The following is a 23,848-nucleotide window of genomic DNA, read 5'->3' as shown; positions in this document are numbered from 1 at the left end:
TTCGTCTCCTTTCTGATGCTCAGTTTGAACTTTAGCAGATCTTCTTGACCATGTCTACATGCCTAAATGCATTGAGTTACTGCCATGTGATTGGCTGATTAGATATTTACGTTAACGAGCAGTTGAACTGGTAAAGTGGCCGGTGAGTGTACTTTCAGTCTGCCGTACATCTCTTCCCAAGCATGTGTAAGATATTTGGAAACACTGACCACACAGTTTTCTAAGACTTGCAATGTATATATAAAAATATAAATGTATATTTCTCATACTTGACATAAAAATACACTACCTTTCAAAAGTTTGGGGTCAGTAAGATTTCTGTTTTTGTAGAAATTGAATACTTTTATTCAGCAAGGACACATTAAATGTATTAAAAGTGACCGTAAAGGCCTTTGATACAAAAAAAAAAAAAAAAAAATCCATTTGAAATGCCGTTTTATTATCAAAGAATCCTTAAAAATATATCACAATTTCCACAAAATCTGCAGAACTGTTTTCAACATTGATACTTAAAAAAAAAAATGTTTCTTGAGCAGCAAATCAGCATATTTGAATGATTTCTGAAGGATCATGTGACACTGAAGACTGGAATAATGATGCTGAAAATCCTGCTTTAAATATATCTTAAAATATATCCAAATAGAAAATTGTAGTAATATTTCATTGTTTTGTTTTGTTCCATGCAGGTTGATTGTCCAAGAAACCTGGCCAAGTCTGTGACTGTTGAGTAAACGCTTCCTGATCGATGCCCCAAACACACACACATATTCCCAAGTACAGACTATCAAAACATGAAGACAATGAGTTTTATACATGCCAGCTTTCATATAACGTTCCTAAAGAACCTGAAGTGTACCTCCTATATCATATCTCATCTCAGAGCATGATTCTGGCTTCATATCATTGCTGTTGACTGGAATGTGATTTTTTTTTTTTTTTTTTTTTTTTTTTTTTTGTCTTTTACTGGTGGCGTGTATGGGGTGGCGATACTAGACCTAAACCTATAACAAGTTTGTCTAAGGGCTGTTTATTGTTTTTTTGCTCTATTCATAATATTTGTTTAGCCCAGAAAGGCTTCTAGATACTTATCATCAAATACACATATGCATTTGTGTAGCAAAGATGGTGTTCCAGTTTGCTTTTAGTAACAAAAGAGGCTCAAAACTCTCCTTTAGCTGCTTTCCATACGAGAAAAAAAAAAAGCAGGATTCTAGTGATATGTGGCACTGAGGGGAAAAAAAAAAAAAACTGTGAATCAGTGCTTAGTGGTAGTTTGCACACTATTTAGTTTATCCGGTTTGCTGCTATTTAAGGGGATGCACTTGTTACTGATGAGCATGTTTTTCCCGGGATGACCTCTAATCATCTGGATTTTCATATCCACAGGGATTTCCATAGTTAACCTTCTTTACTCAGAGCACACAGTGGCCTTTAGGGGCATTGATACATTATTGCTTTTGTCTGAATTTTAAACCAATTCTGATGTCCACTAGAGTTTGGTCTAGACATCCTGTCTTCTCAATCCATTGCTTTGAGATATTAATATATAACTTTCATGGTTTTTAAAATAGTAGGCTAATACTTTACAATAAGGTTAAGTACTTTTATTAACATTTACTAATCTTGGTTCATGTTAATTTCTAAGTATACTAATACATTTTTAACAAATAAAGATATATAAATTAACTTTAATTAATGTATTCTGAACAAACATGAATTAACAGTTGATAATAGTATATTTATAAATGACCTAGATTAATAAATGCTGGGAAAAAAAAAAAAAGATCATGATACTTACTTTTAGAGGTTTTTTCAGTCTTGTTGCAAAGACCTGAATGAATCCCTGCCAGAAAGGAAGGCAAAATGACTACAGCCCCTGTAGATGCATGTGCATGAAGGGTCAAATATGAAGTGAATGTATGATCTGATTTACAGTATGTGACTACATTTTAATTAAATTTCTATGTGCTTTTGTCAAACTGGGTCATAGAAATGGTCATGTTCGGTTTAATTTCGCACAAGGAAATCTACTGTCCTTTTAAAAGAACAGTCAGCCATTTCTAAATGAAATGAAATGTTTACATCGCATGATGAAGAGAACGAAATGTTTGAATATTGCCTTTGAAATACTACCTATTAGTTTCCACAAAAAAAAAAGAAAAAAAAAAAGTCATTTCATAAAAATGATTTAAACACAGTGATAGTGAATCACTGCAGTTGGTGACTCAACTGTATCGGTAGTTACTATATGAGTGTAATATTTATAATCAGTTACTGAGATTAACACTTTAGTTGTGTACTTCAAATATATGGATGATCATTCTGGCTTCCATTCTTTGATTCCTTTATTTTAGGAAATTCAGAGGCCTTGTTACAATGTGTCTACGGTTTACAGTAGTACTGCCAAATGACAGAGAAAAACCGAGAACATGAAGTATGCTATGTTACATAGAGCCTGCCCCATACAATGCCACCATCATTTTGATTGTTTCCATGGGACCATTTTGTGTTTTGTCTTTCACTTATGTTTTGTTTTTATTTGGTATAGAAGGGTTATATTTTATATACTACTTTATTTGGGATTAAAATGCTTATGTACTTCCTTTGATTCAAATATTGTGATTTTTTTTTTTTTAAATTTCATGATTACATTACTATGTTGTGCATAAAATCAACATGAATAAAGATTATATCATCTGAAACTTCTGTTCAAAGCATCAGATAAGCGTTAACCAAAAATATCTTCTATTAATGGCATATAACCAAAGGTTGAAGAAGGGGCATATGGGGCAATAGCTATGAAGGTACAATTACAGTTCTGTTATGCCAGCTCATGGAAAGGGTTTTAAATATTTCACAGGCTAAAATACTAGTATTGCTCTTTGGTCTGTGGAGCATTGAACTGCATTGCTTTTAGATTTTACAAGAGCATCTTATATATGTGTAGCTTTATCTTTTCACCTTAAAGGATTGTGTGGTAAGTTATGTTTTCCAGATCAGTTCTGTCATCCACACACAACATTCCCCCCACCCCCAGTTTGTAGTGCAAAAAAAGGTTGTCCGGCCTCTGTGTTTGGGCAGTGTGTACAGGATTTAAAATTATGATCAAAAAGTTAATGAAACATTCAGTCTTTCTAACTCTCTGGTTGCTTTTCATTCAACTTTGGCCAAGTCATACTGTGGGGAAAAATGCTTTGTCTAGAGTCATTTTACTAGAGTACAAAATAGGGCATAAAACTCTTATTTTTCAAGGAGGTGCTTGCCCTTATGTTAAGGTCAAACTAAATATTATGCGAGCTGTTTTAATTTATTTTCACATTACATAAAGTTTGTAATTTTGCAGTAGTCTTACCAAACAGGCAATACACAGTTCTCGAATCTGATTGGCTGAGAGACTTTTCCAGCCATGCAATATTCTTCTAATATCACACAGAATTCTATAATTTAGGATACATTTCAAGTTCATCTATATTTATTTCTTCAATCTAAATAACTTAGAAAAATAGGTTGAGTTTAAATTTAACTTTCTTTCAAATATGAAAATATTTCATTTTATTAATCTCTGCAAAAATTCTGTCAACTATGTTACTAGACAAAATGGTGAAATTGTCAACTGTTACCTGTCAACTAAGTTACCCTGTAGTGCCAACTCAAATAAAATACTTTGTGACCCTACTGTGTGAGTATGGCAAATAATTCATGACCATGTGTGTGCGTGCATTGAGGGTAAATCAAGATGAGGAAGGATTAAAGGACGTTTCACTAATTTTACTAAAATAACTATATTTATTTGCAAGTTGAAACATAAGAGAGCTTCACATATAAATTGCTTGGATATCATTGTAACAATGTGTCCAGTCAACTGTTACTGTCATTGTCAACTATGTTTTGACAGATTTTTTACATTTTAAATATCTAGACTGCTGCTTTTGATATTATTTCAAGGTATAGTTTACATCTACATGAACGTCTCGGTTAATAATGTAACCCTCGTTCCCTGAAAGAGGGAACCGAGACGTTACATCAGAACTGAACTGACGAATTGGGATCTCGCCTGAAAGCCCAATCACTTTTGAGTGTAAACTAAGTGATGAGAAACTGCGAGATTTGAATTGCACACCCTGCCCGCAAAGTAGGTATACAAGGAAGATCCTGTGCATTTGCACATTCAGGTTTGCGCTGAGGAGCCGAGACGGTGTGTCCCGGCCATTCAATGGTGGTTCAGCAATTGTGGCGATGGGACGTAATGTCTCTGTTCCCTCTTCAGGGAAATAACAATAATACAATAATAACCGGGACATTCCCTTTCAGTCAGTCACATTCGGTGTTACGTCAGAAATGAACTAACGAATTTGGATCCCTACCAAAACGCCACAATTGCAACTCTTCAGAACTCTCCCTGCGCAAGCTGCTTACTCCCCGCACCCGCTGGGGTGGAGAAAGGTCAGGGCCTAACACAGAGAGAGTGTCAATCACTGCTGTTACTTTCGACCCATACAGTGAGACAATTGAATATCACTGGAAAAGTATACCTATGGAGATACCTATGGGATGCTGCAGAGACCACATCCTGCCCATAGGGAGGTATCATGTGGAAATTACACATATGGACTGGCCAACAGGGCAGGAAGGTCTCTGTGGTAGATTCAGCCCACCTAGGGTGAAGTCAATACCGAGCAGAGAAAGCAGAGTGGGCTCTGCCAGGGAAAGACACAGGCTTGCTAACAGGGGAACCATACCATGGAAGATTACACATGTTTGATCACCCAAAGGGAATCACAACACATGGGCACCTAGTCTAGCACAGGGGCTGGCCTTCTGGACATAAACACAAGTGCTATACCTAGCATCTGACGTCTCCGCCTCATCTGACTGCCGAGGGTGCTGGAGGAACTCCATGCAGGGTTTGCCAGGTGGGGAACTCACCTGTAGAGCATATAAGCTCATGTATCCAGTCCTAAGAGGGGAATGGCGCTGCAAGCGAGACACAGGCTGCGTTTACACTTGGCATTAACATGCGACCTGTATCTGGATGTTGTCCACATACGCATTGAAAAGACAAGTGTAAACGGGTTTGTGATCGGAATGTTATCCGATCAACGTGTCCTGGTTCAGAGGTAGTCGAGGACGCATTGTGATCGGATCTTAGCATAATGTAAACGCGATCCAGCCGTGTTGTCTGCATTTACAGGTCGACGTCACACAAAACCCCGCCCACTGTCATTATTCCCCCTCCTCTCTCTCCCGAACTGTCAGTAAAGATGGAGGACACCAGGCCGTGGAGCGCTAGTGAAACTCGGACATTAATATCTTTGTGGAGCGATGCGAGCATTCAAGTTAAGCTTGAAAGTAGCTATAGAAATAAAACAATATATGAGGGTCTAGCAGACGAAATGCGCAAACATGGTTATGACAGAACCTGGCTCCAATGCAAAGAAAAATTAAACATTTAAAGACTAGCTACTAAAAAGCTAAAGATGCTAATAACCGCAGCGGGAACGGAAGGACAACTTTGCCGAGCTGGATGCTGTATTGTGTGACTGACCCATGACCCATGTTTTTTATGATTCAGCTGCGCCAGAGGACGAGGAAGGACATAACGAAGGTAAGTGTAAAGCAAGAATGTTTTGCTAGCTTGTTAGCTGACCATATTGCTATAAGGCTACATTTGTAGCTGAAGCATGTAATGTTTTGGCAACAATTTAATCTACTGATTCATTGTGCACACATTCTATCAAGTGAGCAGAGTAACAATTAAATCTATAAATTAATAGTCACACAATGAAATTCTGCATTAATTACTAATTTGCATAAAAGTACAGATGACATCTAGTATGCCCTTCTCGATTTAGTTCTTGTATATTCATAGAAGCTAACTTGCAATGCTAAAAAGTTACAAAACTAATGTATTTCTTTCTGCAGCTGCCGGTGAAGGGTCTGCTGCGGAGTCATTAGACTGCAGAACCACTGAAGACACTCCTGAGACTGGCATAACCGATGGCTCCACAGAGGCGAGCCACCAAACTGTACCAAGCGGAAGAGGTTAGTCCACCAGAATAACACATGCATAAGTCAAATGTTAACATCATTTTTGTTGCTAAGTTTAGCTGAGTTAATGGAACTTTTCCAACCAAGTGACTTTTGCAAACAACTTGTCCTTGGCATTTGCTTATAACTAGCATGCTCAAACTTGTTTGTTTATCTGAAAGGTGGACATATCCGTGGGAAAAGACCACGTACAAGAATCGAAGCCAGCTTTGATGCTTTAGCTAAGGCCATGACCACACAATTTGAAAAACAAGCCAAGCCAAGTCAAACTTTATTTTTTGTGTACATTTAACTCGCGTACTAATTGTTCTACTTGATTAGTCACATTACAGGTCCTGGCTAAAGAAAGCTGTTAGAGCTTCCCTAATGTGATTCGGACACAGTACATTGTGGTTGTCCATGACATCAGGACTGTCAGAAGTGTAGTCACATTGGTTGTACCACTCATTTTCAAACCTCTCTCCTTGTGTCTCACAAATGTTGTGAAGACACAGCAAGCAGTCACAATGTTTGCAACATTCTCCAGATGTACATCAGCTTGCTTTCTAATGTATCTCCACCTTCCTTTTAGCCTGCCAAATGCACACTCAACAGATACTCATGCCTTGCTGAGCCTCTGGTTGAAGTACTTCTGTACCCTTGTTAGGTTTCCATTGTCATGGTAAGGTTTAATGAGCCATGTCAACAACGGGTAAGCAGGATCACCCAGTAACAGCAAGGGTACAGCTGTTCCTGATATGTTTTTTGTCACCTAAACAATGTAAATATAAAAAAAAAAGGCTACTGTTACAATGAATTACTACTCTGAAACTTTTGCTGACTATAGTACATAATTTAATTCCAAAATACTGAGTAAAATGCATAAGACTTACGGCTGGAAAAAGCTCTCCACGTTCTGCAAGATCAAATATCACAGAGTTCCGCAACACATGTGCGTCATGTACGCTGCCTGGCCATCCAGTGTTTATGTTTGTGAACCTGAAAGTAAGAAGTCAAGTCACCTTTATTTATATAGCACTTTATACAAAACAGATTGTTTCAGATCAGCTTTACAGTGATATACAAGAATATAATGATCAAAAATAATGATCAATAATGCATTAATTCTGCTGTAAATCAGTTCTAAAAACACTATTGTCATTCAGCGGAATTCAGTTCAGTGTTGATTCAGTTCTGGTCAATAACTGTAAAGTACATCAATTATGTAAAAAGATCAATTCAGCTATAAAGCAGCTCTAGAGAAACCAGTGATGTCATCCTCTAGTTATGTTCTCATCCAAAAGTAATAAGCTATATTGTTCATTACACAACATAAAGTACAACAAAGTGCTAAAAAAATAATGTTGTTCACGATAGCTACTTGGCAACATGCAGTTGATAAAGTCTACAGTAATATTTTATGTGTTATTGATGAATGTTTACAATCTTACCTGCCTCGATGATCAACAACTGCTTGAAGTAGGATGGAATGCCAGCCTTTCCTATTGAATAGTCTGATGCGTTGTCTCTGGGGAATAAAATTGGGATATGGGTCCCATCTATGGCCCCAGAGCACTGAGGGAAGCCACTTCTCTCTTCAAACCCGCACGTCATCTCATTCAGTCTCTCTCCAGTGGGTATGCTTATGTGTTGACAAACGAGCGATTTCAGCCCGGATGCCACCTCATGCACACATTGCCAAACTATAGCTTTGCTGACACCGAAGAGATGACCAATTGTGCGGAAGCAGTCACCTGTAGCAAACCAATACAGGGCCAGTGCAACTCTTTTCTCCACGGGAATCGCTGCACGTAGCTGCGTGCTTTTGCGATACAATCGAGGGCGGAGTAGATCGCAAATATAATGGAAAGTCTGCCTTTGCACCCGAAAGTTGCAGAACCATTCGTTTTCTGTAAAGAACGCGCATTTTTCCCACCACAGCTGGCAACGTTCTCGGACCCATATGTTTCTTTGTACCATTACCATTACGGCATCTGTCCACCTTATTACTAATTGCAGCATCCTCATCCTCCTCATTTTATGAGATTTGTAAAATCTCCCGCAACTGAAAATGGTTTTTAAAAGAAAACCCACCACTTCAGGTCGACTTAGCACAGGAGCCATCCTATTTTCTTTTCTTTCTTTTTTTTGCACAGGAAAGAGAGATCCGATCGGTTATCCAGATACAGAAGCCACTTGATGTGGACAGGTGTAAATGCGCTGTGATCTGATCTGCTTGATCGGATCACAGTGATCGCATATTAATGCCAAGTGTAAACGCAGCCACAGAGAAAGTCCGCAGCGTTACTGGCTACTTGTGGCAAGTACACAGGAGGACACAGGCTCTACACGGAGATTGTAAAACCTCGCAAACATGTTAGGTGTCACCCAGCCCGCAGCTCTACAGATGTCTGTTATCGAAACACCGTGCACAGCTGATCTTGGCCTTGGTAAGCCAAGACTATGGCGTACACAATCCAGTGGGCCAGCCTCTGCTTGGAGACAGCCTTTCCCTTCTGCTGTCCTCTATAACAAACAAAGAGCTGTTCTGAGGTCCTGAAGCTCTGCATATGGTCCAGAGCAAGGGCTGGGTCTGCCTCCTCCAGGGGCAGCACTTGCAGGTTCACCACCTGAACCATGAAGGGAGTGGTGGGAACCTTGGGCATGTATCCGGCCCAGGGATTATGTGAGAGTTGGCCAGTCCAAATTCCAGGCACAATTCGTCAACCGAAAATTCCTGCAGGACCTCTACCGTCTTAATAGAGGCCAGTACAGTCAGGAGCGCCGTCTTAAAAGACAGGATTTTAAACTCTACTGACTGCAGTGGTTCGAAGGGCGCTCTCTGTAAGAACTCTAAGACCCAAGATAGGTCCCAAAAGGGTACAAGATTCAGCCTCCTTGCGCCCCTCAGGAACCTGATGATCAGGTCGTGCTTTCCCAAAGACTTACCATCTACTGCATCGTGATGTGCGGCGATAGCGGCAAGATACACTTTCAGGGTGGAGGGTAAAAGCCTTTGCTCCGGCCCTTCTTGCAGGAGGGAAAGCACAGCTCTCATTGCGCATCTCCAGGGGTCTTCTCGGTGAGAACACCACTCAACGAACAGGTTCTACTTTAAAATGTAGGCTCGCCTCGTAGACGGCACTCTTGTCGAAGTGATAGTGTCTACCACCGCTGGGGGTAGACCACCTAAATCCTCCTCATCCCATCCAGAGATGACACATGGAGGTCCAGAGGTCTGGACATGGGTGCCATAGGGTGCCCTGTCTCTGAGAAAGCAGGTCCTTCCTTAGAGGAATTCACCAGAAAGGGTCTGTCAAAAGGAGCATTAGTTCTGAAAACCAGGTCCGGTTGGGCCAGTATGGCACAACTACCAAGACCTCGTCCTCCCTGATTCTTGCATAGTGTCTGTGCGAGAAGGCTCACTGGGGAACCGTATACCTGCGTAGGCCCCGAGGCCAGCTGTGTGCCAACGCATCTGTGCCAAGGGACCCCTCAGTCAGGGAGTAAAACAACTGGCAGTGGGACGTGTTCAGGGAGGCTAACAGGTCTACCTGTGTGCCCCTGAAGCAGCTCCAAATCAGCTGGATGGTCTGGGGGTGGAATCGCCTGTGTGGGCTGTTGTGAGAACTCATCAGCTGCATGATTGAGCTCAGCTGGAATGTGAACAGCGCAAATCGACCTCAGACTCCAAAGGAGGAGATGACGGGCAAGTCGCGACATGCGACGGGAGCGCAGACCACCCTGATGGTTGATGTACGCAACGGCCGTAGTGTTGTCCGTCTGGACCAGCACATGCTTGCCCTGTAGCAGTAACCTAAAGTGGTGCAGAGCAAGCTGTACTGCTAGCAACTCGAGGCAATTGATGTGCCACGAGGTCCTGTCCAGGAGCCCGAGGCTGCATGCCCATTGCAATGGCACCCCAGCCGGTGGTGGAAGCATCTGTTGAGACAACAGTATGCCTGCCGTGCAGTGGCTCTGTAAGCCTTGGCCGTAAGCATTGACAAGAACTTACAGGCCTTGGATGGTAGACATGGATTACCCCTCCAGGCGAAAGTGCTTTGTGGACACAATTGCATTGCATCCGCACGTTCCACCTGGGGGATCTCCACGTACACCTTGGCCACCCCACCATCGAGGGTAGTGAGGGCAGAGGAGGCAGAAAAAGGTGCCTTCCATGATCTGTAACCTCTTCATGCACTTCCGGAAGGAAAGGCAATAGGGTGGGATGCTGTTGATCAGCATGTACCGCACCGAGATACCAGTCGTCCAGCCTCAGGCGTTCGGGACGTGGTGGAGGTCTCCACCCGAGCTCGACGCTCTCAGCGGCCCGGGAAAGCATGGCCATCAGCTCTGGGTCAGACTTGATCAACTCTACTCTCCGGAGCCCCGAATGAAACGCTAGGTCCCCCATGAGAAGGACCAGCAGCCTCACCCGGTAGCTCCACAGTTTTCAGTGCAGTAGAGGAGAGAGGGGCCCATGGAGACGTACTCGGCGGGAAAGTCCCCACTGTGATCCTCAGGTCGCCTGGCTGTTCACCAAAGTAAATCTTCCCCGGGTGGAGAAACTAGATCGGGGCATAGCAGAGGGGACTCCACCTGGTTTGAGGTAATCGAGTCTTGACCGCAGCATCGCAATGGTCATCTTCCCGCAATGGGTAAATGACTCATCCATGAACTCCAGCTCAGCGTGCTTAATGCCCAGGCACGTGAGACAGTGATCATTACTGTCAGATGGGGCTAGGAACCGACCGCACCCAGAAACACACAGGTGGATTGACGCAAAGACGCAATGTTATACTCGTGCTTGCTCTTTTAGGGAAATAGGCTCTTTTAAGTGCTGAAGCGCACAGGGAATGGTTGCAGCACAACTTGCAACACCTATTACAGTCTGCAGAGGAAAGCTGCAGTAGCAGCTGGAAATTATCTTTTAGAGGCTGCAATAATGCAGAGGAAATGCTCTCTTAAACAGCGACCACCGATGACGTGTCATCACACCAACACTTCTCCGAAGAGCTTCTTCCAACGTAAACACTTGTTGATGATTGTAGAGCACAACAAACGCTCCGCTCCGAAGCAAAAGCTTGAATGTGTGAATGCACGCAATCTTCCTTAAATACCCTCTTGTATTTCCTTAAATACCTGCTTGTGGTGCGCGTTGCAAATCTTGCATGCCAATGTTCATTCGCTCGTTTACTTTACATTCCAAGGTGACTGGGGTCTCAGGCGAGATCCTAATTTGTCAGTTCAGTTCTGATGTAACGTCGAACTTGACTGACTGAAAGGGAACTGGAGTTTTGTATGACTTTCTTAAAACTATCAAAATGATCTTTAAAGTAGATTTATGATTAAAAAAAATCCTTAGTGACTGTACTAAGAATTTTACACAAATATCTGCAAAAAAATTCTTAGAAGTCTTTTAAAATAATCACTGTACATAAATAATAATAATAAAAAAAAACATTGAATATTTGAGTCACTTAGTGTAGCACTTAATCAGTGCATGTAATGGCATACAGTTTGTCCATAGTTGGCAAATTCACCAGGGAAAACTTTTTGTAATATCAAAATTTTTCTGTCATGCTGTACAAAGAGTCTAAATGATGTTACCTTATGTCTGTCACACTTTTATGGAATGTCACTTTATTTTCACAAAGGGTGAAAATATTACCAGGGTTGCATGCAAAAATGCTATGCTAACTTTTAAGTATTATGATTTACTATGATAGACTAACTTTATTTTCCCCTCATTTGATGCCAAAGAGTTTTGATGACCTGGGCCGTATTCACAAAACATTTTATGGTCTTACCACTAAGAGTTCTCCTAAATAGCAGTAACTAAGGAATAGACAGAAGTCTTAAGCTAAGAGAAAGGGCGGGGTTGACCTCGTTGCTATGAATGATGCCAACACGCTTACTAACTATGCACACAGTGATTGGCTGATGGGGGAGGAGGTATATATACCTCAAGTGGAGGTATATATACACATATATACACAGAGAGCCGACTCACCTATAGTTACCTCAACAATTTTCTCACCTATAGTTACCTCAACAATTTTCTGCATCCCTCCGCCACCCCGTTCCTCACTCTTGGCTGGGGATACAGGGGAGAACTCTGGGTTTGGGCTAAATTCTAAGCTTGGAGTCCTTGATCCCCTTGGACAACATGCCAAATATGCTTATTATATTTTTTTACTCTATTCGATCATTTGTAAGTGTGAACTCATGAGAACAACTGCCACAGACATTTATTTATTTATTAAAGATTTATTTTTGGCATTTTATCATAGATTCAAATCTATAAATCAAAACATGTATTGCATTTATGAAGAAAATGTTCAGCACCCAAGGCTCTATCGCTACTGCCTCAATGGTGTACAGTGTCTTTGGGTGGATTGCTGAGGTGGATTGGCAGCAACGGCCATTAGGATTGTTTGTGATTTGGTCTTAGTGACTTAGGAGTCCTCTTGACTACTCCTAACGTTTCACAGATTTAGGAGCTAGTTTTAGTGCTAAAATGCTATGTGAAATAATCTTAGACACTATCACTTCGGCAAGAGTCCTAAAATTAGGACTGACACGCCCATTATTTTTAAGAGTTTCTCCTAAATCGCCAAGTTAGGAGCTACTTTTAGCCTAAAGATGTTTTGTGAATACGGCCCCTGAGCTGTATATGTCCTTTGAAAATGTTGTTCTTTAAGAGCAGAGAAATGTTTAAGCTCCGACTCAAAGGATCTTGGCAGTGCGGATAGATTGAAACTGTCTGTGCCGTTGTTGTTGATTACTGGATTGCTTTATTGGCTAGAGCAGAAAGTGGGTCAGGGAGTGTGACGCTAAACGCAAACTCCACCGAATGTCTAAACAAAGAAAGTCAACCAACAATGGCCTGTCACTCACAGTAACACATCTCTGGCATGCCACCCATTTTGTATACGGTCACTTTGTCAGTACGGGTAAAATGTCAGTTTACGGCCAAGTCTGAGCTCACTTTAACTCCCTTGGGTGTTTCTCTAGCCACAACTATTTTTCCTTTGGGTGCAGCATCTGCCAGGAACATAAATGTAAATATTATAGTGGGCTTGTTGCCTTTTAAGTAATAGTTTATTGAAAACAGCAGAGAGAAGATAATAATCGAAAAGTTTTCCTGTGAGAAAACACCAGACAAAAATGAGTGTAAACATTGGTACTGCATACGCAAGATCTGATAACAGAGAAAATCCTTAATGATGCCCAAGTTGCTTCTTTTTTGTTGGACAGGTAAGAGAATTATTTATTGTGTAGACTGTTTTCTAAAACTCACTATTATCAGTGTGGTGAAACTCAAGAGACGATCATGATGAACCACGTCAATTAATGGCAGTGCAGCGCTTAATACCGTTGTGGTATTTGTAATTTAACTACACGAAAAAAGTGATGGTAATGCTAGCTAAAGAACCTCGGCTGCATTTAACTCCACTTTTATGTGATTTACCCTCCACCCCACACAACTCTAGTGTATGATATCGTAACGATCGGCCCAATCGGTCGAGTTTACATGTATTAAAATGGGGTCAGATTAAACTGTGTCAGCTTTTGGAGTGTTTAAAAAGATGAGACAGACGACAGAAATAAAGTAAATAAATAAAGTGTATTTACAATTTCCACATGGAACTTAAAACAACACAATAAAACTAGAATAACTTAAGCGGTTTAAAAGCGTGGAGTCCATTAGCACCATACCCTAAAACAGTCCTTAAGAGTAGTGATGGCCAATTTCGAAACACTGCTTCATGAAGCTCCGAAGCTTTATGAATCTTTTGTTTCGAATCAGTGATTTGGAGTGTGTATCAAACTGCCAGTCACGTGATTTCAGTAAACGAGGCTTCATTACATCGTCACTGTTTCGAAACATTTCAAAACAGTTCGAAATTTCAATGGTTCACCGGTAGAGTGCGATGATAAAGTGAACCCATGAATCATGCAGATTCACTGAGAACTATTGAACAAGTGTCTATGGACTTTACCCTATGGTTTTATACATTTTTAGATGTTTTAATTAGACATTAGAATAATTAAAATGAATAATGGTAGTTATTAATCTCTTATTTGCTGTTTAGCTTGAGCCATGGAACAGAGAAACAAGCCTTGAAAATTGATAAAAGAACACATTATACAGACACTCTATATTTATTCGTATTAGATGATTAGTTAATTGCATTTGATAGATTTTACTTTCGAAGCCTCGACACATTACGGTACATTTCCTTCAACTGCTTCATGAAGCCTCGATCTGCCCATCACTACTTAAGAGTCCTAGTAGCGTGCTGAAAGTCCCAATGTGAAAGTGTCCTTCGGTGTGTATATACAAAGTCCACAGAAGTGTTAATCCAAGTGAAGGTGATGTGAAGCGCTGGAAAGTTAAGTCTGTAAATACAACTCCTCAATCCAGCTTGTAGTCGTTTTGCTTGGTGACCTCGTTTGTTTGCCATGCTGCCTCCTTTATACTGGCTTACTTCCTGATTCCTGTCATGTGATCAGTCACATGACAGGCAGACCCAGACTCATTTAAAGACATACACGCATTAAAGTAAGAGGAATAAAATGGACTAAAAAGACAACATGTAAACCTATTAAAACTCAAATATATATAAAATCATTGTGATATATATTGAGCGGTACAACATGTGTCCTGTGTGACAATGTCACAATATGATATCTGGAGTTATTTTGACATTTATCCAAATAATACTTAAGCTGACAGTTATTGTTTATTGTATTGTTATCATTTCGTGTAATTTTTTATTTTATTCAACAGCCCAAGCATACACACAGGCCTATAGAATGGTGCGTAAAACAAATTCATAAGAAAAAAAAAACTGTAAATAATAAATCAGCTCCATTGTGGAGTCCAAGTGATCAAGGTCTTGGGGCGTTCCATTTAAACACAATGCCGGGTTTAGCCAGTAGTGGGCACTAATAAGTGTGAAGCATAAGCAATGACGTACATCCGAGTGAATGAGACAGAGGGAAGTTAGCGAGGGAAGGACATAAACAAATTAAACGCAGCCCTTGAATGCACCTTTAAAGTCACCATGAAATCAAAATGGACAGTTCTTATTTTTTGTGGAATATTGCCATGTTTATTTAAATGATTTATCCATACACAGCTTTTTTTTTTAAATGAATGTGCAGTGGCTGTAACCAAAATAACTTTCCCCTTCCTCTTGCAGCGACATCTCTTCTCTTCTCTGATGATGTGTTTACCGGCGCGAGGGCGGGACAACCTGTCACTCACATGAGATCAACCAAATGCAAACCACAACTATCCAATCAAGTCCTGATGGACAAAATCAAGTCCTGCCCTATATTTCTCGTTCGAGAAGCCTTTTCACTCGAATATACGTCACAATAGGGAAAAGGTGAACTTCTGTTTCATGCCGACTTTAAAGGGGCAGACTCAAGTGCGTATACAATGAGCATCAGGCCTACATTAAACTAGGGGTGTCAATTTGACGTTAATTTTGTGCAGAAAATTATGGGATAAAAATGAATGCAATAAAAATATGCCTATTATATCCCTGACTCATACTTAAATTCCAGGGAGAGGGAACGGTGGGATAAAAAAAAAAAACCCCATAAATATCAGGGTGAAAGACAGAGACAAAGTTGAATTAACACCATCTACACAGAACATCACATTAGACTTTTGTAATAGATCTGAACACAAAACAGGTTACACAGGTCCCACTGCACTGCTGGAGAAAATGCATACTAATCCAAATGTATTTTTCCAGAATAATTTAATTTGTTTATCTTTGGCTGCACTTGAAACATTTCATGCCAAACCTGGCTGGGCTTGTGCTTATGACAATGAATAAAAACTGGCTTTTGACTTCTTTTGAAATTGGACACATCCATGATGGCTAGCGTGGTTTTTAGTCTCTGTCTCATGAGACGCCAGCTTTCTGGACTGCGGCTGTCTGGACTAAATTACACCTGGTCTAAAGGGGATCAGTTAAGGAAAGAAGGCCGAGCTGCCTGAGATGTCTGATTAAAAACAAGAAGAAATTATTTGTATCATTTTTGTTTATTTCTTTTTGTTCAGACATAAGATCAGATTATATTTTACAACCAAATTATGCAGAAATCCAAGCAAATCCTGTGACTCTTTCAAGACATGTCAACCCTTTTACTGTACATTAAAAATGTTTTGGGGTTGAATGTTACAGGGTTGAAAATCAGTGCAAGATTGTCTTATAAATGTCCTTTTAAATGACACCACATTATTTATAGTCAGTTTCTAGTGCTTTATGCCAAGAACACTTTTTTCCTGTAAATGTGATTTATTTTTCCCATGAGAGTTAGACTCTTGACATTATATAAACATTGTAAGACAAACAAACTTACCTCTGTTTTAACCATGTGGTAAAACCATTTTCATGATGTCATTCCCTTAAATATGACTTCAGAATGATCAAACCATTATTTTTAAAGGTTTAAAACAAAACGATTAGAACAAGGCAGTTATTCTTCCTTTGTTTAAAACTCCATGCGCGCCATCCATGAAACACATGCAACAGTAAGACCGCTATGACTTTTATGACAACATTTTATTTCAAAACAAAAGAACGTGTTAAAAAAGTAAAAAATAATGCAGTCATGATCCAAGTCATTTGGAGAAAGATTCATTTACATGATTCCTTTTAAAAGCATATATGATTTCTCTGATGTTAATTACCCATAAAACCATCATCATAACAGAGTTTTGGAGTCATATAAACACAACACTGACAGTGGGACCGCAATAACTTAGACTCAAGAGTACAACGGAAAATGACAAGAGCTCTTTAGAAGCAAAGGATTGTGGAATCTGACACTGTGATGTATTATGACAATAATATATACAGCATGTAATTATGAACAAAAACAAACTTATATATCAAATACATTGGACTCTGGGTTGTAAATAGTTTGGCAAAAATAATTTCCAATGCGAAAAGTTATTTGTAATCTTCTCCTGTGGTTATTCATGGTGGATAAAATGCAGAGGCTTTAGAACTCCTGCTGGGAAAAAGGTATGTCATCTTTTGTTTTGCTTCTACATGATTCAAAATTGCAATCATGCCACAATAATAACAAATTAAACAAAAAAAAAAATCACAAAAAGGAAAACTACACAGGGATACAGAGATTTATACATACAGCATGTGTAAAGTATGATAATTTGTACTTATTTTTTTTAATAATGCACCCATACACCATTACAACTGTGACATGTGCAAAAAGTAAGGTGATGTTGCTTATAGTTTACATACATTTAAGATTTTTCTCTGATGTTTCAAGTCCATCCCCATAAACATCTTAGTCTCTTCAACATCATCCATCCAAGGTAATAATTCAGCAAAAAATGTGTTTCGAATGACATGAGGGTCAGTGAATTTACATTTTTGAGTAAACTATCCCTTTAATTCATCATGGTCTGGTACTTTGTTAATAAATTCAAATTCAAAAAGCAACATGCCCCCCCCCCAACAACCCTCAACCCAATCAAAGCCACTAAAATCACTATTGCACAAATAAATGTCAATGACCTGAATTAGCAAGTCTTTTGCCTTCCAAAAATGCAAAGCATTTTATCAAAAAATGTTTGTAAAATGATTGTATTTTGCAACTGCATTTAGTTTGAAAGAAAACCGTTTCAAAAGATTGTTACAACAGATTTTTTTCACCATCAATGGAATAAAAATACATCAAGAATAATTCAGACAATGGGTCTCATCCACTAACCACAGATATATGCATATTTGTGCGTAAAATCAGTGTATGAATATTTTCATGTAGAAATCATGATTCATCAATATGTTATCATTAAAATATTCTGAATTTATAAAATTTAGAACCATCTGAAGTCACATGTATGCTGCACACTTCCATTGTTCATATAACCCTTATATGGAGATGGGTGTGTTTATGCAAATTACAGTAGGGGCAAGTTTTTCATTTAGAATAATTCCAACTCATTAACGTTAGAAGGTTAAAAACCAATCGTGTGCATAGTATATGCATTTTTGTGAAAAGATTTCCTGTGCATTTAAGTATGCATAATCCATGTGTAATTTTTAGTGAATGAGACCCATTGTAATGTTTGCTATTTAAGGAAGTTGACCTGTATACTAGTAAAAAACGTGCATATATTTTCTCAACTGTTCTGAACAAGAAAGCTCCTGAAATGTTACTTTGTTTCAACTTTCCTCTTTCGTGGAAATCTCCTTTATGAGATGGTCCCATGTGCGTGCAATTGTGAAACATCCATGAATCCATTAATGGAACCAGCCACTTCCATTCTCAAAGCTTGGTTAAACTCACAAATGGCTCCTGCTGTGAAACGGGAGCTTCGTACGTGATTTTTTTTTTTGTTTCTTTGCAATGTGATTCTGAGTGTTGCTCCCTGTAGAGTTTCATGGTGACTTGTGTTCCATTTCATTGTTCTTTTCACAGGAGCAAAACCCGCTGATGCCACAGGTGAGTCATGTTTTATTGCGTTAGGCCACACAGCAACGGAATCTTGAGGAGGGTATGGAAAATTTATATTTCCTGTTTACTTCCAGTCCTTGTCTTTAGGCCCTCATAGTAGTCCACACACATTAAACACAGGGCCGTGGAGGTGGACGATCTGGAGGAGGAGCTCTGCTTGGAGGCGGGGCTTGAGGGGGTGGGGGCAGGGAGGAAGTAGGTGATGGTGGAAGAGATGTGGGCGGAGAAAAGTAGAGGGTGGTAGGGGATGAAGACCAGATGGGGGGTGGAGAATAGGATGGAGGAGGAGTAATGGGTGGAGATGGGTTGATAGTGTGAGGAGGAGGAGTAGAAGGTACCGGAGGAAAACTGGAGGATAGTGAGGCCGGTGGACTGCATGGAGGAGGGGGCAGCTGGCCCTGTGGAGGGGGTGGATTGAGGGTCTGTGTGGGGGTGTAGATGGGTGAAGAATGGTGGTTGTAGGATGGATACCGTGGAGGAGGATTAGACTTGATGCGGGTGAAGTTCATACAGCGACCCTGAGAGAGAAAGATAAAACAGAAAAAATTATTTTAGAATTTTAATGTAATTTTTCTGAAGTATGGTTTTTCCTGTTGTCAAGGTGTTGCTATGATGCAGCTTACATATTATAGGTGGTTGTCAAGGCGTTGCTATGTAGTGAATAGGGTGTTAGGTTGTTCAAGGTGGTTGCTAGGGTATTATGTGCGGTGTTGTGTTCTTTGTGGTTTTTAGCATATTTTGTTACGCAGTTGCTAGGGTGTTCTGGGTGGTTGTCAATGCATAGTTATACAGTGAATAACATGTTATGAGTGTTGCTAGGGTGTTCTCAGTGGTTACCAGGGCATTGCTATTCGGGGCTAACATATTCTAAAGAGTTTTTAGTATGTTGCTATTAAGTTGCTAGGGTGCTCTGGTATTGCTATGTGGTGGCTAACATTTAGGTCCGTTTACACTAGTGCATTTTCGTTTTAAAATGCATAACGTTTGCTACGGTTACGCCTGTTGACCCTCGAAAACCGAGACTTTTGAAAACCCTGCAGTGCCCGTTTTAATTAGAAAACGCTGGGGTTGCATTTCAGTGTAAACGGACCGAAACGGAGACTTTTGAAAACAATGGCGTGGCTGCCCACATTCGCTCTGCGTATCCTTGACGATCGTGTAAACAATAACTTGGAGACTGAATCTTTGCTGGCTTTGTTGTCATGCTGTGGTAACGCCAGTGTAGATGAGGATCATTTTCATTTTAAAGCACCGTTTTAAAACGAAAACACACTAGTGTAAACTGGGCCTTAGATTAGATAGATTCTCTATGGGTTTGTTCACGCTGCACACAAATCTGATTTGTTTTTTTGTTTTGTTTGTTTATTTGATTTTAAGAACTGACTGTACTGTCATTTTGAAAGTAATGAAACTGGATCTGTTTCTTTAGACAGTGTTGTCAATATGAGGTGATCTACATTGGTTGCTATAGTAACAGTGACTGTGTAAGCATCTGCACAACTTAAAGAGACTCTTCATACAATACCCAAAGTAGCATATGGAAAGAGAGGACAGAAAACTGGAAAATTTGATTTTGCGTATCATGATGTATCTCAAACTTGAGATCCAGTATGACTATTTAGACTGAGAAACATTCAAAAAAAAAAAAAAAAAAAAATCAGTTTACTTGGATTTCAGACCAATTACGGATATAAACCCATCGATGGGTTTGTAAAAAAAACACAACAACAACAACAACAAAACAATTTGAGTCAAATTCTCCAACAGGCAAGTTGCTCCCCTCATCATGAAAACACTACGGCTTTGTGTTGAGTTGAAACTCTTCTCTCAGAGCTTGCAAAATAACCGTAACATTGACTGGCAAAACGCTTTCCATGGAATTGGTCATTTTGCATTAGAAAACTGACTCAGAAGCTGAGGAAATCAGCCTCAGGAGATAATCGTAAGAGGCTTGTTTTGTTGCCATCATGTAGGACAACGTGGCAGAAGAGAAATGTGTTACGTTATCTGGTTTCGCTTCGGATGAAGTGAATAAGCCAGGGACATTCATCTGAAGTCTCCACATGCATGTGGCTGCAATCATGAAGGACTTTACCGTCAACATGACAAGCACACACCCAGAGGTAGACTAGAGGGGCGAGAGGCGTCTTTCTGCTCTTTCTGTCTGCTAAACTGTAGGAAGCTATAAATGCCAGACAAGTTTTAATGATACACAGAGGAAAAAGCTAGTTGTTGGTTGTTTGCTAGAACCACTTATGGAAAATTAGTGCACTCTGTCCCAATTTCCTGTCAACTAATGAAAAACTCCCCCACTGGCCCCAGGAAAGGCACACACACACACACACACACTGAAAGAGTTTATGCAGTTAAGAGCTCATGGCATGTACTGTAATTAAGAACATCAAAAAATTAAAGAATTTGGTATGTATAGCTCTAGTTTTCATGTGACATCAAACCTTTATAGGAACGCCCACTTGGAGGACAAAACAAAGATTTCTTCTGCTGCATGCCAGTTATTTTTACCAGGTTTGTACTAAGTACTAATGTAACAACAAGACATTGATATTAAAAGACCAAATTCAGTATACACTTAATTAATAAAACCTACTATGTACAGACAAGCAGAACGGAACTCAAAGTTTGTAGTTAAGTGTTTTCCCATAGAAAACCATTATGAGGAAAACACTTAACATGCAATTTAGTGTGTTGCGTTCATATTCTGGGCTCATCTGCTTGCCTGTATAAAGTATGCATCATCAATAAGGTGTATATTGAATTTTATATTTTAAAGGTGCAACAGGACATTGTACTGTTAAGTAGGATTCGGTTGGAACTGTAAAAGGTGGCTGCTGTTGTTTAGAGTGCTCTGTGACTGATGTCTGTCTACATAAACTCTGCCAGGGGCGTTTCCTCCGAAAAGGTAAGGGAGGCATTGCCTCCTCAAAAAATTAGGATGAGAAAATAATCCATATTACAAAAATAAAACAACGCAAATATTACAGAATGTGACAATAAAAGGTGTACAAGTCACTAATTTTTCTAAAGGAACACTGTCCAACAGCGACACCCGCAGGTAAAGTTACAGCAGAAGTCTCTCGTGCCTCCCTTCCCCTTATAGAAAATCAATAGACCCCCTAAAGCGTGCGGTGGGTTTTGTGGGGGGTAATTGAGAATGAACGGGGGAAAGTCATGTGAGTGGAGGCAATGCCTTCATCGTGCTATGATTGGATATGATCGGATATGATTGGTTTGTGTGATAAATCCCGCCTCTTGTTTATGTGAGTGTTCCGCGCGTCAGTCTGAATGAACAAAATGATGGCGTCAATGGGAAGACTAATTAAAAAGCAAGTAAACGGCTCACCCACTTAGATATCACCACTTTATGTCACATCAAAATCAAACTTGAAAAGACCTGAAAACATGATGTCTGCTGTGGGTTTTAGTGAGCAATCACTATTGGTGAAATTAAAGATACATCTTCGTGTCTGTGACAGTGTTTACCTAGCATGACTGATGATCCGAAATAAGTTGACTATTAAAAAGAACAGCTGGAAATCAATACACAAATAAAATATATTGTTACTGCCTTTAGTTATTATTTTGGAATAAATGTAAAACACTAACTTTTTTGTTTATGAGATGTAAAAATACAAAATAGAACTGTATTTGGTTTCTTTTTTCTTTTTTGATGTAATGTTAAGTAATGTTCTTTTAATGAGGAAAATGTGACAAGTAACAGACATGAATTTACATTTGATTTATAAAAAATAAATAAACTGTGAGGTCATTGTTTGCCTCATTTCAGAACACCACTGCACGCCACTAAACTCTGCATAGCATGAAACGCGCTGATGACGTATGATGTCTGCGTGAACAGGGTGTGCGAGGGTATGTAAAAACAGATGTTGACAGGCAGGTAGGACATCGTATTATTTCATTCAGTCCGAATATAATTATTAAACATCTTAGGGTCCTACACCTTCCACAGACGATATACATTTATAAAAATAGACTGTTTAACATAGTGTTTAGGATATGAGGAGACTTTCAAACAGTATAACAACAACAACAACAAAATGTTTCTGTAGAGAATCACCTATTGCACCTTAAATATCTCTGTTAAGCCACGTTTGGCGTTTTAGAATGTTCCGCTGTTAAGTGATTGAATTACTGCGACAGGTGCTGTATATGGATCGCAAGTGCCCAAAACTTACAGTTTGTTCATATATCATTGTTTTCTTCTTTTGAGTGGTGATCTAAAAATTTATGGTTTGAATCAGATGGGAAATTGATAGGCCTGCTGCAGTTTTATGCATATTTTGGGGTTATAGATATTATAGGGTTGAGGACACCGACCTCTCATAGAACAAAATAATGAAGAAATAGTAATAGTAAATGTGGAGGAACAGAAGTCCCGCCTTTTAGTTAAAAGAATCAATCACATGTTTAGTTACCTTGAAATGTGCACGCATAATTGCTGGTCCTGCCAGAAAAATTTAATTTTTCATTGTGATTTGAGCTAAAACAGCTTTGTTCGTAATTTTATTGTCAGATCTTGTGATTTGACACATTAATATGTAATCTTAACAAACAGTTACAGCGATTTCAGTGTTTCCCAAATAGATGGGGTGAACTTTGAAGGGACTTTGGCAGTAAGTAAATTCAAACTTTCAATACACTTATTAAAACAATGTAAGTGTCTGCAGTTAATTATAAAATTTTAAACAAATTTGTCAACTCTTAAAAAATTATATACAAAAATTCAAATGGTTCTGTTAAATTATTAGAACTTTCAAAAATTGTGTTTTGTGGGTTGAATTCAAATTTAATACGCATTTATAAACAAACTGTCTTTTTATTATAATTTTGCATATTGTTTTTCTTTTGAAGTTCATTATGATTTTAGTACATTTTAGTGTTTACTTTTTGATTGCTCTTGTATGCAAACCAATTTTGGCATTGCGTAGGGTGCACAATGAGATCAAGGGTTGTGCCTTCATTTCAGAACGTTCATCTGCAGACGCATGCAAGCTGCTCTCTGTCTCCACACTGTCTCTCTCAGAAGTAACCCGGGACAGCAGCCAGCTGTAGTTTCTTTTTAATTTTACAGTCACCAGACCCTACAGTTTTTTGCTAAATAACAACATCCCTTCTTTTGTTAATGTCTGGTCTTCATTCCTAGACTTTTGTCATCTGCTCTGCTCAAACTGTCCTTATTGTCACCACTTGCTCAACTTCAGAGTGAATAGAAAAATGATCACATTAAAAATAAAAAACATAATAATACTTTCCTGTTGAAAAGGAA

The 23,848-nt window shown here is 39.4% G+C and overlaps 2 protein-coding genes across 2 annotated transcripts in view; one reads left to right on the top strand and one right to left on the bottom strand.

Annotated features, from left to right (window-relative positions):
- Nucleotides 1-1,783, top strand: part of gfpt1 (glutamine--fructose-6-phosphate transaminase 1) — a 37,666-nt gene extending 35,883 nt beyond the window's left edge. Inside the window, exon 19 of the mRNA XM_051903298.1 lies at nucleotides 687-1,783. Coding sequence (XP_051759258.1) covers nucleotides 687-731 — 45 coding nt within the window. The 3' untranslated portion in view covers nucleotides 732-1,783. The remainder of the gene's footprint in view (nucleotides 1-686) is intronic.
- Nucleotides 1,784-16,600: 14,817 nt separating this feature from the next.
- antxr1a (ANTXR cell adhesion molecule 1a) overlaps nucleotides 16,601-23,848 on the bottom strand; it is an 88,474-nt gene continuing 81,226 nt past the window's right edge. Inside the window, exon 18 of the mRNA XM_051902546.1 lies at nucleotides 16,601-19,061. Coding sequence (XP_051758506.1) covers nucleotides 18,654-19,061 — 408 coding nt within the window. The 3' untranslated portion in view covers nucleotides 16,601-18,653. The remainder of the gene's footprint in view (nucleotides 19,062-23,848) is intronic.

Source organism: Ctenopharyngodon idella, chromosome 8, assembly GCF_019924925.1.
Source record: "Ctenopharyngodon idella isolate HZGC_01 chromosome 8, HZGC01, whole genome shotgun sequence".
In the NCBI taxonomy this organism is placed as follows: Eukaryota; Metazoa; Chordata; class Actinopteri; order Cypriniformes; family Xenocyprididae; genus Ctenopharyngodon; species Ctenopharyngodon idella.
The sequence above is the reverse complement of the archived record's forward strand: the minus strand, read 5'-3'. Positions and strand labels throughout refer to the sequence as shown.